We start from the raw sequence: 16,295 nt of genomic DNA on the forward strand, positions 1-16,295 counted from the left end.
AAGGAGTGAGGTGGAAAGTCCTGTACTCAACTGAAACACGGGAGCTGGGTGAGAAATGGTGTTGAAGCAGTCTCTGCAAGAGAAGGAAGCGGGTGAGAAAATGCCTCACGGCAGCTCTTTACAAGACTGCTTATCTCCTTTTGTTTCAGGAGGAATCACCAGGAGTTCTGCTGTGGTTCGGGTCAGACCACAACTAAGTACTGCTTACGTGGCTCATGTGGAGATGTGCAAGGTTGTCGTGGTGGAACCATTCCCCATAGTATCATCTCACAGGTCATCTGCCAGATCTTTCCAGAGGAGACAGCTAGTGGCCCCCACTAATGGGGCAACCTGGCATCAGGTACCTCCTGATGGGAAGCAATAAGGAAGATACACACAGGAAGGATTCTTGCAAAAAATAATCTGCATCTAATCAAGCCTTTAGAGCTAACTTCCAGTTTATAAGAACTACAGATGCTGGAAGAAGCTAAATGACACCATGAGGAAACAATCGGACAGATCCAGAATGGGGAACATTTTACAAGACAGCTGGCCCGGCCTCTTAAAAAATTCCACTCTTACAAGAGTGGGTGGGGCGGGGGTGGGGCTATTCTAGAACTGAAAAACTACTAGACCTAAAGATCAAATGCAGGTGAACCTTGATTGGATCCTGGTATAAAAAATAAACAACAGGACTTCCCTGGTGGCGCAGTGGTTAAGAATCCACCTGCCAATGCAGGGGACATGGGTTTGATCCCTGGTCCAGGAAAATCCCACATGCCACAGAGCAACTAAGCCCGTGCACCACAACTACTGAGCCTGCACTCTAGGGCCCGCGACCCATAACTACTGAAGCCCACGCGCCTAGAGCCCGTGCTCCGCAACAAGAGAAGCCATTGCAGTGAGAAGCCCGCGCACCGCGATGAAGAGTAGTCCCCGCTCACCGTAACTAGAGAAAGCCTGCGCACAGCAACGAAGACCCAACACAGCCAAAAATAAATAAATAAAAAATAAACTAAATTAAAAAAAAAACAACAGTAAAAAGATTTTGGGGTATGATTTGGGAAATATGAATATGAGATGTTAGGGAATTCATGTTAGTTTTTCTTAGGAGTGACAATCGTATTGAAGAAACATGGCCTTTTTCAAAGATACATGCTTAAGTACTTATGAGTGAAGTTGTCACCATGTTTGGAAAGCACTTTTAAATGATTCAGGAAAAAATTACATGTACACATATACAAAGTAGATATGACAAAATAGTAACAACTGTCAAAACTAGGTGGTGGGTATAAGGGCAATTATTGTACTATTTGTCCACTTTTTCCGTATGCTTGAAAATTTTCATAATAAAATGATGAAAGAAGGAATATATATATATATATATATATTTTAAAAATCCCTGTCCTCACAGATATTACATTCTAGTGGTGGGGGGACAATTATCAAGGATGAATAAATAAAATACAGGAATATTAGTGTAAATACTTAAGAAACCAAAGGGATGAGGGCTGCAAAGTGTGTGTGTGGAGTCGAATTGGTAGGTCGAGTGGCCAGGGAAGGGCACACTGAGTTGTATCTGGGGAAGAGCTGAACGCAGGAGGGAGTGAGCTGTGTGGCTAAGCCTCGCAGACAGAGCAAGCAGCAGCTGCACAGGCCTTGAGGCTGGAGCGAGCCTGGTGCGTTGACCTTCTCATTAGCTCACAGGGTTCCTGTCACAAATGAAGAGGTCAGTGTGGGAGGGACTGCATGAGCAAACGAGCAGTGGGAGAGCAAAGAGGAAATGGGAGAGCCATATCAAATCCTTATCAAACCAAATAGACAAGATAAATGCTTCTAGATGTACAGGCTATCTCTGTAACTGCTAATGGTGGCAGCCTCTGGGCAGGACTGGGTGACTGGGATCAAAGGAAGTCCTATATCTTGTCTTTTCACTGGACTTCCTGTTTCATTTGAAATTTTCACCATGTTTCTTTCCTATTCCTGACACATGCCAGAAGCTTCTACAGTTCCTCAAAGCCCCTATGCATGCACTAGGCTCCTGTTAACAGCACCCCTCCTCATGGGCAGCCATTTCAGAAGAGCCCTCCCTAGGGCCATTTTCCCTCAATACAAGAATCATCTCTGCTCTTTTGAACATACTTCAGATAAGTTTGTTACACAACCATCTGAGTGGTCTTGTCCGAAACACCAATTTGGCCACAACATGGTACTCTAGCTGGTCACACTGTGTCAGGAGTTCCCTGTTGACAAGTTTGCGGTGGATGATATTTTGTACTGTTATTGTGTGGCAATTCCTTTGGGGACATCAAGAAAGAACATTTCTTAACTTGGCCTACTTAAGTGACTTCCAATTGTCACCATAATCAACATGATTAAGAGGAAGCCTAGAAAATAGGGAGAAATTACACATTGTACAGAAGACTGCTTATTGGATGATATTAAGAATGTATTACCTTTTAGATACAATTATATGATTATGTTTAAAATAAACCTGTATCTTGAAGAGATATATATACTTACTTATTTCTGGATAAAATATGATCTCCAGTATTTGCTTTAAAATTACCTAGAGGGGTAATTCCTTGGTGGTCTAGTGGTTAGGACTCAGCGCTTTCACTGCCGAGGGCTCAGGTTCAATCCCTGGTTGGGGAACTAAGATCCCACAAGCCACGTGGTGTGGCCAAATAAATAAATAAGTAAAAATAAAATAAAATAACCTAGAGGGAGAGGGGTGTTCACTTGTTGATAACTGTTGAAGCTAGGTGATGGGTACATAGGAGTTTTTATTATACTATTTTCATGTGGTTCAAAACATAAGTTTTTAAAAATTATACAGATAATAAAGGAGAACATACAGATAAATTTTAGCACATACAGGAACTTGAGGTCATTTTGTATAATCACTCACTCTATTGTCTGGTAAAGAAGAGGTGGTCAAAGTTTATTAAAAGAAAAATTAAAAAAAAAAGAAAAAAAAATTTAAAAAGAGAAAAAAGAAAAAAAAACAAAACAAAACACCCTGAATTCAGTCTCTCTTACTGGTCAAAGTACTAATTCCGCCCCAGCTTCTGGCCCCATCATCCAGCTCTTTTACACATACACAGCCTTACACTCTTGCAACGAGTATTTATTATTAGTTAAGCCATGATTCAGGACCCCAGCGTGGGCATCACTATGTACCCAGGTCCCCCTTCACCACCCTGGGGAGAAGGACGGAGGACAGAGGTGGGGTGGAGCCAGTTCAGATCTTCCCAGGAAACGTGCCTTCTGCCCGGCGGTCGTCCCAGGCTGACACCTGTGGAAAGACAGCCAGTGTTACTCCCTTCCTCCGCAGGGAAACCAGATGGGTGAACTTCTCTGTCTTCCCCACTTTGCCTACCTGTTCAGTCAACAAGTAACCCCAGGACCTGCTGCGTGCCAGTACTGGCAACTGTTCCAGGAGCCGGGGAACCAGCAGTGACCCAGAAGGACAAGAATCACTGTCCTGAATGAGCTGACATGAACTGACCCACTGAGGGGACAAGGGGTGGGGCGGGGGGTGGGGTGGCGGCGGAGGAATAATAACAGGCAGACTCACTGCAGAGCTGTCTGTGGGGAGATGTGTGTAAACACCTTCAAAAGTGTGACCAGGCCCTGCTTCAGGAACCCCAGAGTCAACCCTCAACGATGTCTGTCAGAACAGAAGAAAGAAGGAATACTGGGCAGCTGTGAAAAAAAAATGAGGCTGTCTATGCTCCAGCAGGAATGCATCTCTAACGATCAAATGCACAATCAAGTGCAAAAAGGTCCAAACCGGCTACAGAGTGTGATCCTACTATTGCTCACAGATGTATGCGTACATATACAAAACGATGGACAGGCCCATATCGAACGGTTAACACTCCCCCGAGGTAACACTCTGCAACTTGTGGACCCTCCTACAGGCAGTCAGAGCACATTTATTTTTATATACACACACACATTCACATTTACATGCTATACATCAGAGGCAATGGATAAATGCATGGATAAGGAAGACAATCTGAATCCCTGCTCCATCGCTTCCTAGCTGTAATTTCCTCAGGCAAATTACTCAACCTTTCAGGGCCTCAGTTTCCAATTTTGTAAAATGAGGATACTGATAATAGTACCTATTTTTTTTTTTTTTTTAGCATGTTTGCCCTTATATGATATAAAGCACTTACAGAGTAGCCGGCCCATAGCAAGTGCCTCTTTTATTTACACACATACACCACACATCGCAAATACTCTTTACTTAAATTGGGCCATACTATACAGATTTTTTTCCCCCATACTATACAGATTGTCCTCCAACTTGCTTTTTCCATGAGTCTTAGAGCTCTTTCTGTATTCTATCACATAGATCAAGATGAATATACCATCATATATAACTTGTTTCTGAATGTTCCCCAGTACAAACAACTCTGCAGTGGATGTCCTTGTACACAAACATTTTTATAGGATGTGTAGATGTGAAACTGCCACATCTAGAGTATGATTTTTTTCATTTTGAAAGATCCTGTCTCAGGATTGACCTTAACAGTGATTGGACCTGGGCTTCCCTGGTGGCACAGTGGTTAAGAACCCGCCTGCCAATGCAGGGGATACGGGTTCGAGCCCTGGTCCGGGAAGATCCCACATGCCGCGGAGCAGCTAAGCCCGTGTGCCACAACTACTGAGCCTGCGCTCTGGAGTGCGCGAGCCACAACTACCGAAGCCTGCGCACCTAAAGCCCGTGCTCCACAACAAGAGAAGCCACTGCAATGAGAAGCCCGCGCACCGCAACGAAGAGTAGCCCCCGCTTGCCGCAACTAGAGAAAGCCCGCACACAGCAACAAAGACCCGATGCAACCAAAAATAAATAATAAATTAATTAATTAATTAAAAAAAAGTGATTGGACCAGTCTATAGAACCACCAACACTTAGTACTATCTTCCACTCCCCATCCCTTTTAAATTAAAGTATCAGGCTGGCCTGATCCTTTGGCAAATTAGTCTTTGTCCAATAATCCCACTTCATGGAAAGGGAACTAAGGAAACCATTCAAATAGAAGGCAAAACATTTCCTGCAATGGAATTGTACACTGCAGTATCATTTAAAATAGTGAAAAAAGACTGAGTCCAGCTAAAGGGGAAGGGACTATTTTTTAACTATTAAAGACAATGGCTACCCAATAATTAAGCAGGTTGTACTGACATAAAAATAGGTAAACAATGCAAGTAAAAAAGCCAAGGATAAACAGTATCTACAGTATGATCCATATCTATATTTAAAAAGTATATAGGGACTTCCCTGGTGGCACAGTGGTTAAGAATCCGCCTGCCAATGCAGGGGACACGGGTTGGATCCCTGGTCCGGGAAGATCCCACATGCCGCAGAGCAACTAAGCCCATGCGCCACAACTACTGAGCCTGTGTGCCTAGAGCCCATGCTCCGCAACAAGGGAAGCCACCGCAATGAGAAGCCCGTGCATCACAACAAAGAGTAGCCCCCGCTCGCTGCAACTAGAGAAAGCCCACGCGCAGCAACGAAGACCCAACGCAGCCAAAGATAAATAAATAAAATAAAATAAATAAAAATTTTAAAAGTATATAAACATACACCAACACCTACTCACACATTAGCACACAGAAAAGGAAGTGGAAGATTTATACCAAATTTCTAAGGGAAGTTAACTTTGGACTCAGAAGGGGGTGACTTAGGAGTTTTTCACTTTTTACATTATAGAAGTCTCTCACTTTGAAGGTTTACTGTATTTTTTATGAAGAAACTAAAGATTTTTTAAAATGGGAAAATAAAAGGGAGTTCCTTGGTGGCCTAGGGGTTAGGATTCAGGGCTTTCACTGCTGTGGCCCGGGTTCAATCTCTGGTCAGGGAACTGAGATCCTGAAAGCCTCGCGATGGTGGGGGGGGGGGGGAGAAAGAAAGAAAAAGAAAAGAAAAGATGATTGGAAAAAATGTTTTAAATGCTCATATAGGAAAAGTGCTGGACTCCCAGCCCCACTCCTCCCCAAATACACATACTGGGATTAGAGACTAATTTTTAAAAATACACAGGAAACAGCTGGAAGATGTTACAGTGTTATCAGCCAGGTCAGGAGGATGAGAAACAATTTTTTGCCCCTTCCTCTATTTCTTAAGTTTCTGTGAAGTGGTTATGTTGCTTATAAAAAAACAAAAACGAACAATAGCAATAATAAAACACTTATTTTTACTTCACCAAGTTTCTGGAATAAAGAAGCCAGGGCTGCTGGGTATAAAGGGTGTGTTCACATCCAGCCCTCAGAAGGCAGAGAGAGCAGGCACCCGAGGGGAGGAACCACAGCATCTAACGCTCCCCAGGTAAGGGCAGGCCCAGGTCCCGGAGGCTGGGGTGTGGGGCAGCACCGGGCCTGGAAGCATGTTTCCTAGCACCCTGTCCAGCACTCACCTAATGCAGGCCCTGAGGCTGGAGGGCGGATATTACGGAATCACGATGTCATGGTACCCAAGATCACGCAGGGACAAGGAGAAATCCTGGGAGGGGAGAGGGTACTCAGACACTTGAGAGAGTGTGGCCACAGAGGTGGGAGGCAAACCAAGCAAGCTGAGGAAGAGTGCATTAAGGCAATCTGTTCTCAAGAAACAAGCCCCAAAGATGTACATCAAAATTAGAACACAATCTCCATCAAAGGGGACCAGTTAAATAAAAGCATTTGTAAGTTAAGGACTTCCCTGGCAGTCCAGTGGTTGAGACTCTGCACTTCCACTGCAGGGGGCGCAGGTTCGATCCCTGGTAGGGGAACTAAGATCTCACATGCTGTGCAGCACAGCCAAAAAATTTTAAAAAAGAAAAGAAAAAAACAAAAACAAATGTGGTAGATCTATACGCACTGTCATAAAACAGAACAAATGAGGTAGATCTATACGCACACATTGATAAGTCACAGAACAGACGATATAGTATGACCCATGCATACACAGAAAGTTCCACAGGCTTATGTATGATAAATGTATACAGAGAAAAATGAATCAGTTAACAGTAGTTACCTCAGAGGAGGGGGACTGGGGAGCGAAAGTGGACGTCTACTTTTCATTTTACTGTACTGCTCAGTACTGTACTGTACTGTTTTATTTTTTAAAATGAGCACTATTAGTTTTGTAATAATATCATATTTTGATTTTAAGACATATGATTTTTTTCGTTTTAACATCTGTGAAAATAGCATGCTTGTTACATCCGTTTCCAGCATTAAAAAAAAAAAAAATTTAAACATCTCTCAGTGTTTCTTGTAGTCGATGGGGTCTTTGACTTGATGAAATAAAGTAATATTTTATTTAAAAAAAGAGGGTATGGCAGAATATTAAATAGTAACAACGGGTCTGGTCAGATCAGGCCTAAAAGGACTGCCTTATCGCATCCCTGTTTTTTAGAGATGCATGCTGAAGTAGGTAGGGGTGAAATGACATGTCTGGGATTTGCTTCAGAATACTTCAGCAAAGGAAAGAGGAAAACGAAAATGAGGAAATGTGGAGAAATCTTGAAACTATTCAGTTTGGGTGATGGGTATGTTTGGGGGGGTCACTGAATTATTCTCTCTACTTTTATGTATATTTGGAAATGCTCATATGAAAAAAGGACAGGATTCCAAAAGATGGTGAGCTCCACAGGGACAGGGCATTTATTTGTAGAGTGTCTGGGTGAGATAGATCTGGTTGCCTTGGCTGAGAGCCTGGCTGGTTGAGAGTACTGGTGAAAGGAGGAAAGGGAGGTGATTCTAGGCAGAAGAAAAGGCCACATCCATGGCCAGTGTGATGCCTTGTCCTCCCTTTGCCTCTCACAGATGAGCTCCCATGAAGTCACCACACGCCCCTCTGCTAGGACCCCAACCCCACCCCAGCACCCCAAGGGCCCCAGGAGGAGGCACATACCCAGGATATGGGGCAGAGGGACTTGTACACACGCCGGTACCATTCACACACGGAGACGTCACCCTCTTTAGCAGTCATTGCCTTCTCACAGCGGTGGAAGTCTGTGAAGAACGGGGATCAGGGTCAGCCCAGACCAAGGGCTGGAACACATTTTTGATCGAAATTCACAGAAATCGTTTTTACTTCACAACCAGTTACACAAATCCCCCCTACCCCCAAGTTCACAAAGAAAGCATACCCTTACAAGTGTAGTACTCAAAAGGGCTAGACACACCTCACTAAGCTGATTTTGCAACCCCTAAAGAACGACTATTCTACTTGAACATTCTGGGGTCAGGAACGATAAGGCGACCTGAGAGGTGTGTGTGGGGATTATGGAAGTCCAGAACCAGGGCAGGGGAAGGGGACGAGGGTCTTGATGCTAAGATGCTGGCATCCTGGAGAGGAAGACAGGAGGGGAATAATCTGGTTTTTAATAGTAGGAAATTAATTCAAAAATTACTCCAAGTATTACACTCCTGGGCACACTCCCTAGAGAGAAAAGCATTCACATGGACATCAAATTACATTTATAAGCATGTTTATAGCAGCAGCATTCATAAGAGCCCCAAACTGGAAACCATGCAAGTGTCCATGAATAAAATGTGGAAAACTGTACAGCAATAAAAATGAGCAAAACACATGCCACAGCATGGATGAATCTTCAAAACTGTTGAATGAAGACATCCAAACCTAAGACAGCACATACAGTATTTATAAAGATCACAAAGAGGCAAACCTCACAGCGGTGATAAAACCACAGTGTGACTGCCCTAAGTCTGTGGGGTTACATCTCTCCTGGGGAGGGTAGAGTGTTGTTTTCAAGACAGGGCGTGCAGTAGGCATGGGAGCCCAGAAGGCTGGCAGTATGTAGTTTTCTATGCAGATTATAGTTACATGGGGGATGCACTTTAGAATTATTCATTTAGCTGTACATTATGTTTTATGTACTTCCTGTATGTATGTTACATTCCATAAATACACACACACACATCTTGGGGGAAAAAAAAAATCACTGTGGGAACCAAAGTTTGTGACCCTGGGCCAGATCTTAAGCACAGGTGGTGATGAGGGGCACAGGCCCTGCGAGGTCAGATGATCAGAATAAAAGAGAAGAGGCCTGGGATGCATAGGTCCCCTATGAGGAGCCAAGAGGCAAGCGACTTGAGGTGTGGGACCAGGGGAAGGTCAACACTGCAGCCCGTGCCCCCCACCCCCTCATGTCCTGCTCACCCAGGTAGTTCTGCCAGCAGTTCCTCGTCTGGTTCTGGTTGGGGAAGCGGCTGTCAAAAGGAGCAGTCTGGTAGTTCTTGATTTTGGTCTTGATGTCCTCTGCCATAGTGCTGACTCCTGGAGGCAGAGAATGGGTGCTGGCAGGGGTTCTGGGGCTGGCAAGGGGCTGTCAGTCCACCCAGGCCCGGTGAGCAACAAGCCAACGCCCCTCCCTCTCAGTACACACAGAGGTGAAGGCAGGGCAAGAACACATTAAGGGTGGAAGTCATAGCAGGGTGTCTGGGGGAGTCAACTCCTTGGTAAAATCAGGCTTTATTTGTCCCAACATAACACCAGCTGACATTCACTGAGTGCTTACTATAAGCAAGGAAGCTTTATTCCTATAGTCACTCTAAAAGGCAGAAACTATTACTATCACTGCTTCACAGACAAGAGACAGGGTGTTTAAGCGACTTCCCAAGGTCATTCAGCACACATGTGGTGGAGCTGCACTCTATCACTAACTTAACCTACACTGCAGAGGTTCTTAATGTCTACTGGTGCCATGAACTCCTCAGGGGTCTAATGAACCCTTTCTCAGAATATGTTTAAATGCACTTAAAGGGGACTTCCCTGGCGGTCCAGTGGTTAAGAATCCGCCTTCTGGGGCTTCCCTGGTGGCGCAGTGGTTGGGAATCTGCCTGCCAATGCAGGGGACACAGGTTCGAGACCTGGTCTGGGAGGATCCCACATGCCGCGGAGCAACTAGGCCCGTGAGCCACAGCTACTGAGCCTGCGCGTCTGGAGCCTGTGCTCCGCAACAAGAGAGGCCGCGATAGTGAGAGGCCCGCGCACCGCGATGAAGAGTGGCCCCCGCTTGCCACAACTAGAGAAAGCCCTCGCACAGAAACGAAGACCCAACACAGCCAAAAATAAATTAATTAAAAAAAAAAAAAAAGAATCGGCCTTCCAATGCAGGGGACGGGGGTTCGATCCCTGGTCGGGGAACTAAGATCCCACCTGCCCCGGGGGCAACTAAGCCAGCACGCCACAACTAGAGAGAAGCCTGCGCGCCTCAACAAAGATCCCGCCTGCCGCAACTAAGACCCGACGCAGCCAAAAAGAAAATAAACAAATAAAAATTTAAGAATGCATTTAAAAATTGCATAGGATCACAAAGAAAACCAGTTACTTGTAGCTGAGGTTTTATTAACTACCACAATTTCAAAATAGTCATGCCTGAAAATGATAATGTTGTGAAATCTGCAACCATAATGGTCTGTCAGATGACCTATGATTTTGATTGCTGACAAAGTAACAGATGATGCCAATACTACTAGGGCTATTGCCTCCATTCCTAACTGAAGGAAATGCTACATTTCAATTAGAAACTAGCAAAAGTACAGATGTAAATTTCCCCCATTCAAGTACTAGCACCCCTTGAACTCTACAGATTCTGTGGACCCAGGGTTAAAAACCTGTGCTATAATCTCTCTTATGAGGTGACACACTGTTTTCATCAGGGAATCCGAGAGAAACTGCCTCTATTCCAGATTATTCGAGGAGTCGTGGGGTTACACAGAAGTAAGCAGACCAGTAATAAATTCAAGCGACCCAGGGTAGCGGTAAGGATCTGGGGCACCGGAGGAGAGTCTTTCCGGGAGCGGGGTGATGTGAACACCAGCCTCTGGGACACAGACGCGGTCGGAAGAGTTGTTTTGGAAGCGATCTCCACCCGCTTTCGGGAGTGAGGGTGGACTGCGGATGACGCTGCAGCCCCTCCAACGTCCAAGGGAGAGGAGGGGCCAGACACCAGGAAGCCAGGCTGCGGCCTAGGCAAGCTTGGGGGGTCGGGGGTCGTGGGGGGAGGGACGCCTGCGGCCTGGTGACTAAGAGCACTGCAGTCCTGGCCGCTGGCTAAACTGCATAATATCTGATCCTCAGTTGCCTGCCAGTCAAAAAGGGATAGTCGCAAGCCCTATCTCATAGGGTTGGAGGGAGGATTACATGAAGCAATATAAATCGCTTGTAATGTTCCTGGCATCGAAGAACTAAATAATCGTCAGCTACGATTACTAACTGAACAGGACCCCAGGGCTCCTGGAGGTCGACCGCCGCCGGCCGGAAACCTTACCTCGTTCTCCGGGAAGCAAGGGTCGGGCTCCACAGTTCCCCAGGCTGGGGTTCCAGGGCCCCCGAGCCCCCTACACTCACCTAAAGACGCTCCTGAAGCCCCTGGAAGCTCAATGTGACCCTCAGCAATGACTCCAGTGTCGGACCGGAAGCGGAACGAAGACCGGCCGGAAGCGGGACGAGGCAGCGCACTGGAGAGTCTTCCGCACGGCTAGAGCGCCGTCCCTGGAGCGGTTCAGGCCACGCCCATGCGAGCGAACTCCAACCTTCCTATTGGGCTGAATGCCTGTTCATCCTCAATCCCAGCCCAATCGTAAGCTTGCGTGGCACTTGGAACCGCACGGAGCTATCGCTGTGCCAAGCTGTGGGTGCAGCATGGTCACCTCTCTGTCATTACCAGGAGAAAGGAGTCTGGGTCTTGGGGCTGGCTGGAGAGTGGGCCTGGGAAAAATATCCTAGCGGAAATGCTCTTATTCGTGCAAGAATTATCTATTGAATGCTTACCCTGACAAAGTCCTTGCAAATGACCTACACGGTTTGGCCCCCTTTTATACTCTTAACCTCCTTCTCTTAACTGCTGCGGTTCCAGCCACACTGGCCTCCTTAGCAGTTCCTTAAACGTGCAGGCTGGCTTCCCCGTAAGGGCCTTTGCACTTGCTGTCCCCTTGGCCTGGAATGCTCTTCTTGCAGTTCGCTCCCTCCATCGTGTCCTGCAAGTCTTTGTTAAAATGTCACCTTAACAATGAGTCCTTCTCAGTCCAAATATTTAAAATTGCTATCTTGTCAGTTTCTTCCCTACTTTATTTCTCCAAAGCACTTATCGTCTGACATACTGTATCCTTCCTTTTACTGTTTATCATTTTTTGTCTCCCTCAATATATAATAGAAGCATCATAAAGGAGCAAGTTTTGTCTCTTATTCACCATTGTATCTCTAGCACTTAAAACAGTTTCTGGCACATAGTATAGGTACTCTATAAATATTTGTGGAATGAGTGAATTTCTTGTGTGAATAAAGGGGGCTTCCCCTTTATTCACACAAGAGGGGCAAAAGAGACCTGCTTTTGCCCCTCCCCTCAGCCTGGCCTCCAAAGCTTCTCACATACTGTGCTGGGTGCAGTGTCCAGGCCTAACTGGGTTGGGGGCCTCTTATGCATTCTGTGTTCATCAGCGTTGTAATTATTTGTGGAACTGCCTGTTTACATGCCTGCATTCACCCCCTTCAATGAGATCTTCCCAGAGCCCAAACCCCTTCCCTGCTTAATCCCCTCCCTGGCTCCCCTGTGCCCTCAGGACAAAGTCCAGGCCCCTTACCATGGCCCACATGGGCAGTTCCAACTGGAGCTTTGTGAACTGAGCCATGGTCCCCTCTCCAGCCACGTTGAGATTTTAGTTCATCGAACAGTGCTGTGAGATCTACCTCCAGGCCTTCGATTACTCTATTTCTTCTGACTGGGACATTCTTTGCCTACCTGACTTTTCAAATCAGCTATTCTCTTCTCCAGGAAATTTTCCCTGACCACCCCCTGCCCGCACCTCAGACTAGGGCAGATCCTTCTTTTTGGTTCCCCTCTACCCCCTAGAGTTTCCCCATCCCAGCCCTGACCACTCTGGGCTGTCCCTGGCTGGTGATGGGTCTGTCTTCCCACTGACTGTGAGCTTCCTATGGGCAAGGTCCAGGGTTGTCTTGGTCACTGCTGAGTTCCCAGCATGGCCCATAAGGGGACCACTCAGTAGGCTCTCTTTAGAGGCTCAGTAGTTCCTAGAACAGGGTAGGCTCTCCTTGGGGTCTGAGTTCTATGGCCCCCAGCTTGGAGTGGAGAAACAGAGTAGGTGGTTTTGGGGCGTAAGCACTAGGTCTAATTCCTTGATGGTTCCTAGCACTGGGAGGGAGTAAGCCCTTTTTGGAGTGAGTCCTCTCTTCAAGGTGGGGACAGTAAATAAACTCGAAAGTTAGTGATTGGGTCTGATTCTTGTGCAAGTCCCAGTACAGGGCAGGCACACAGTAGGCAGGCCCAGTGGGGACTGTCTGATTCCTCTGCGTGTCCCATGACACAGTGAGCACACGGTAGGTCTCCCGGTGTGTTTTGGGATCACACGGGTCTGTGGAGGCGATGTGGGTGTGCTAGTGCACACAGGCCCCCTAGCAGACATAGTATCAGTGGGAAGGATTCAAACAGCACGCACAACGATGCTTGACCGTGCATTTTTATTGAGTCGTTGCTCCCTGTCCGCTCTCCACGCAGTCGGGATAGACTAGGCCAGGCACGCGGCCCCCGAAGCGGTACGTGTACTTGCGCCCCCCGCTCTTGCGCACGATGTCGCGGCGGTAGTAGTAGCGCAGACCTCGGCTCAGCTTCTCGTAATTCATGCCGGGCTTCCTCTTGCGCTCGCCCCACAACCGCGCCACCTAGGGCGGAGGCCGGGCTTAGTCTGAGGGGGCGGGAGAGGTGGGGAGTGGGAGGGGCTTGACAATGGATGGGTGGGGCGGGGTCGGGGTTCTGGTCTGTCAGCATGGGGGTTAGGCCCGGCGGAGCGGGGCGGAGTTGAGGGCGAGGCTGGGGGCGGGGCCTAGCACTAGGCGAAGTGCTGGTGGGGCTAAACTGAACACCGGGAGACCCGGGCGGGACTAAGCGGGTCTGGGAGGCTGCCCCACCTCTTTGGGGTCGCAGAGTTGGAACTCGCGGCTATTGCCCGTCCAGCGGATGCAGCTGCTACGCGCCCCGTCGTGGAGTAGCTCCAGGAGGAACTGCCACAGCTGAATGGGACCTGCGGGGTGGAGGCAAGTGAACACTCAGGTTTCCTGGCCCCAGATCATGTCGCTTCGATGACCCAGGAATCCGGATCCCCTCCTCCTCGGGGACCGAGTCCGGATTCCTCCATCTAAGGGACCTAAGAGTTGGCCTTGGGGACCCAGGCATCGGGGCCCCCATCTCGGAGATTTAGGAGTTTGGCTGCCCCATCTTGGAGACCCAGGTATCCATAGCCTCATCTCTTTCCTCTTGCCTAACGCAGGAGCCTAGGACCTCGTTCCTTGCTCCCGGGAAGACTACCCGTGTCTTAGTCTTCTCCTCCCTGGGGACCCAAGAGGAGGGCCACCTCCCCCTCCTCTCTCGAGCCCCGCCAGTTTCCCGGTCCCGCCCCCTTTGGCGCCTAGGCCCCGCCTCACTAGACTCCGGCTTCGCTCCCTTGGGACAAAGTGTCTCGGACCTCACCTCGGTGGTTAGCTTTGGGGTAACAAGCCAAGGTTACGCGGTCCGACTGCTGGCTCGGTTCGGAGGAAGTGTTGAGATCTGAAGTCTGGTACTCCTTCGAAGAGGTGGTGCAGTCCGTATGCAGCCCCGAGTCCCAGGAGATGGTATAGTCCGATCCCGCAGGCCCGCCCCACGAACTGGTAGAGTCGGCGGGCGGCTCCCCGCCGAGGCTCTTGCCCCAGTAGGTGGCGCCGTCCGGGACAACAGAATAGTCCCAGCTGGTGGAGCTGGCGGCGACCCGGGCGCCCGACCACGAGCTGGCACTTCCCGCGGAGGTGGCGCAGTTCTGGGCGGCTGCCCCTTTAGAGCCAGCCCAGAGGGCGGGACCCAGGGCCTGGGAGACGCGGCTCCAAGGGACCGAGCCGGTGCACGGCAGGTCTGTCCAGTCTCCCGACCACGGAAGAGCCTGAGGGGCGGGTTCTGTGAGGACGAACGGACCCCAAGTTTGAGGAGCCCAGGTGTCCCGATCCCTGGCCCCCTCGGGGGTTCTAGGGGTCGAAGCTCTCAGCCCTCGCGCCTGGGGCCCCACGCTCCAGGATCTCGGTCATGCCACCTTAAGGACACAGGCGTCCCCCGTCCTATCCCCGTTCCCCCTCAAAGATCGGGGAGTCTAAACCTCTAGTCACAGTGGAGGACCCCAGTCCCCTCCTCCCCCCGCTTCTCCGCACACACTCACCCGCCCCCCATGGAGCTTCTGGGTACGGTAATGCGGAGCCCCAGTCCGGCTGTGGGAGCCCTGCGAGGGATAGGACGTAGCAGAGTTTAGGGAATGGTGTGCACAATGGCTAGAGACTCCCCTCAGCCACTCAACCCAGTGGTCCTTATTTGTCAGGGACCGAGAGTTATTACCCCCGGCCCCTACTCATTCAGACCTGGGACTCAGGAGGCTCTCTGGGCCCCTCCTCCTCCTTCTCCTTCAGCCTCTGGAGTTCAAGCCCACACCCCTCTCCCGGCTCAACCCCAGGAGTCCAGGCACGCCCCCTTCCTCCCTTAGACTTAGAAGCCCAGCCTCTCACCTTCTTCCCCAGCGCTCAGGGGTCCCAGCCCACAGACACTTTTCCAACATGTCTCCGCTGTCAGCGTGTCCCCTTGGAGTGCCAGTTCGGGGAAATAGAAGTCGAGTTCAGCTCCTTCTGCAGGCAGGAAGGTTAGAGCCCCGTCAGGGTCAGTGGAAGCGCCCACCTGAGCACCCTCCCCACACACATTGTCTCAGCCCCAGCAGCCTACCCAGCCCTGACAGCCTGCTCCCCAGGGGCACTTCCTGTGGTGATGCTTCATCCCAGTTCCACAAATCCATGGCTGCTCGCGGTGAATGTTCTGGGTCAGAAAAAACAAAAAGGGCACAGGGTAAGCTGGTGACACTTAGGGACCCTGGGGTCTGAGCCCCATCCCTTGCTTCACTCAGAGGAGTCCAGGCCTCTGCTCCCTCCTTCCCCAGGACCCTGGATTGTTGGCCTCCAGTGTCCTTTTCTCTCAGACCAGGAGTTAAGGGCCCCCAGACACCCAGACCCAGGAATCCAGGCCCCCAGACACCCAGACTTCCAGTCCCCAGTTCACAGCTCACCTCTGGCAGGTCCCTCTGCCCTCAGCCGGGGGTCTCAGCCCCATTTCATACCATGCACCCCCTCCCCCCGGGGGCCTGGGCAGGGGGGAATTTTCCAAGACGTCAGAGCTGGGGGTCGCAGCGGGGGTCGAGTTGCAGGGGCTGAGGCGGGGCCGAGCTGTGTCACCCCCGCCCCACTCCCCTCTGCCCCCAGAGATGGC

General features: G+C 49.3%; 2 protein-coding genes across 5 annotated transcripts; both read right to left on the reverse strand.

The window, feature by feature from the left end:
- Positions 1 to 2,745: 2,745 nt before the first annotated feature.
- Positions 2,746 to 11,498, reverse strand: LOC118884903 (cytochrome c oxidase subunit 6B1). 3 transcript variants are annotated; one of them, XM_036833058.1, is made up of 5 exons: positions 11,360 to 11,498; positions 9,167 to 9,283; positions 7,895 to 7,995; positions 6,414 to 6,499; positions 3,089 to 3,277 (listed from the first exon to the last, which is right to left on the reverse strand). In XM_036833058.1, exons 2-4 carry the CDS (start codon positions 9,270 to 9,272, stop codon positions 6,446 to 6,448), a joined length of 261 nt encoding a protein of 86 aa, XP_036688953.1. In that variant the 5' UTR covers positions 9,273 to 9,283; positions 11,360 to 11,498; the 3' UTR covers positions 3,089 to 3,277; positions 6,414 to 6,445. The 3 variants fall into 3 exon arrangements, with proteins under 3 accessions (XP_036688952.1, XP_036688953.1, XP_036688954.1); XM_036833057.1 differs by lacking the exon at positions 6,414 to 6,499 and having other exon boundaries at positions 2,746 to 3,277; XM_036833059.1 differs by lacking the exon at positions 6,414 to 6,499 and having other exon boundaries at positions 11,280 to 11,367.
- A 1,971-nt stretch (positions 11,499 to 13,469) lies between these two features.
- ETV2 (ETS variant transcription factor 2) lies at positions 13,470 to 15,843 on the reverse strand. Of its 2 annotated transcripts, XM_036833029.1 has the most exons (6): positions 15,759 to 15,843; positions 15,577 to 15,664; positions 15,208 to 15,278; positions 14,493 to 14,951; positions 13,934 to 14,046; positions 13,470 to 13,687 (listed from the first exon to the last, which is right to left on the reverse strand). In XM_036833029.1, exons 1-6 carry the CDS (start codon positions 15,826 to 15,828, stop codon positions 13,487 to 13,489), a joined length of 1,002 nt encoding a protein of 333 aa, XP_036688924.1. In that variant the 5' UTR covers positions 15,829 to 15,843; the 3' UTR covers positions 13,470 to 13,486. The 2 variants fall into 2 exon arrangements, with proteins under 2 accessions (XP_036688924.1, XP_036688923.1); XM_036833028.1 differs by lacking the exons at positions 14,493 to 14,951; positions 15,208 to 15,278 and having other exon boundaries at positions 15,587 to 15,664.
- Between the last annotated feature and the right edge of the window lie 452 nt (positions 15,844 to 16,295).

This window comes from Balaenoptera musculus, chromosome 19 (genome assembly GCF_009873245.2).
Source record: "Balaenoptera musculus isolate JJ_BM4_2016_0621 chromosome 19, mBalMus1.pri.v3, whole genome shotgun sequence".
NCBI classification, from domain to species: domain Eukaryota; kingdom Metazoa; phylum Chordata; class Mammalia; order Artiodactyla; family Balaenopteridae; genus Balaenoptera; species Balaenoptera musculus.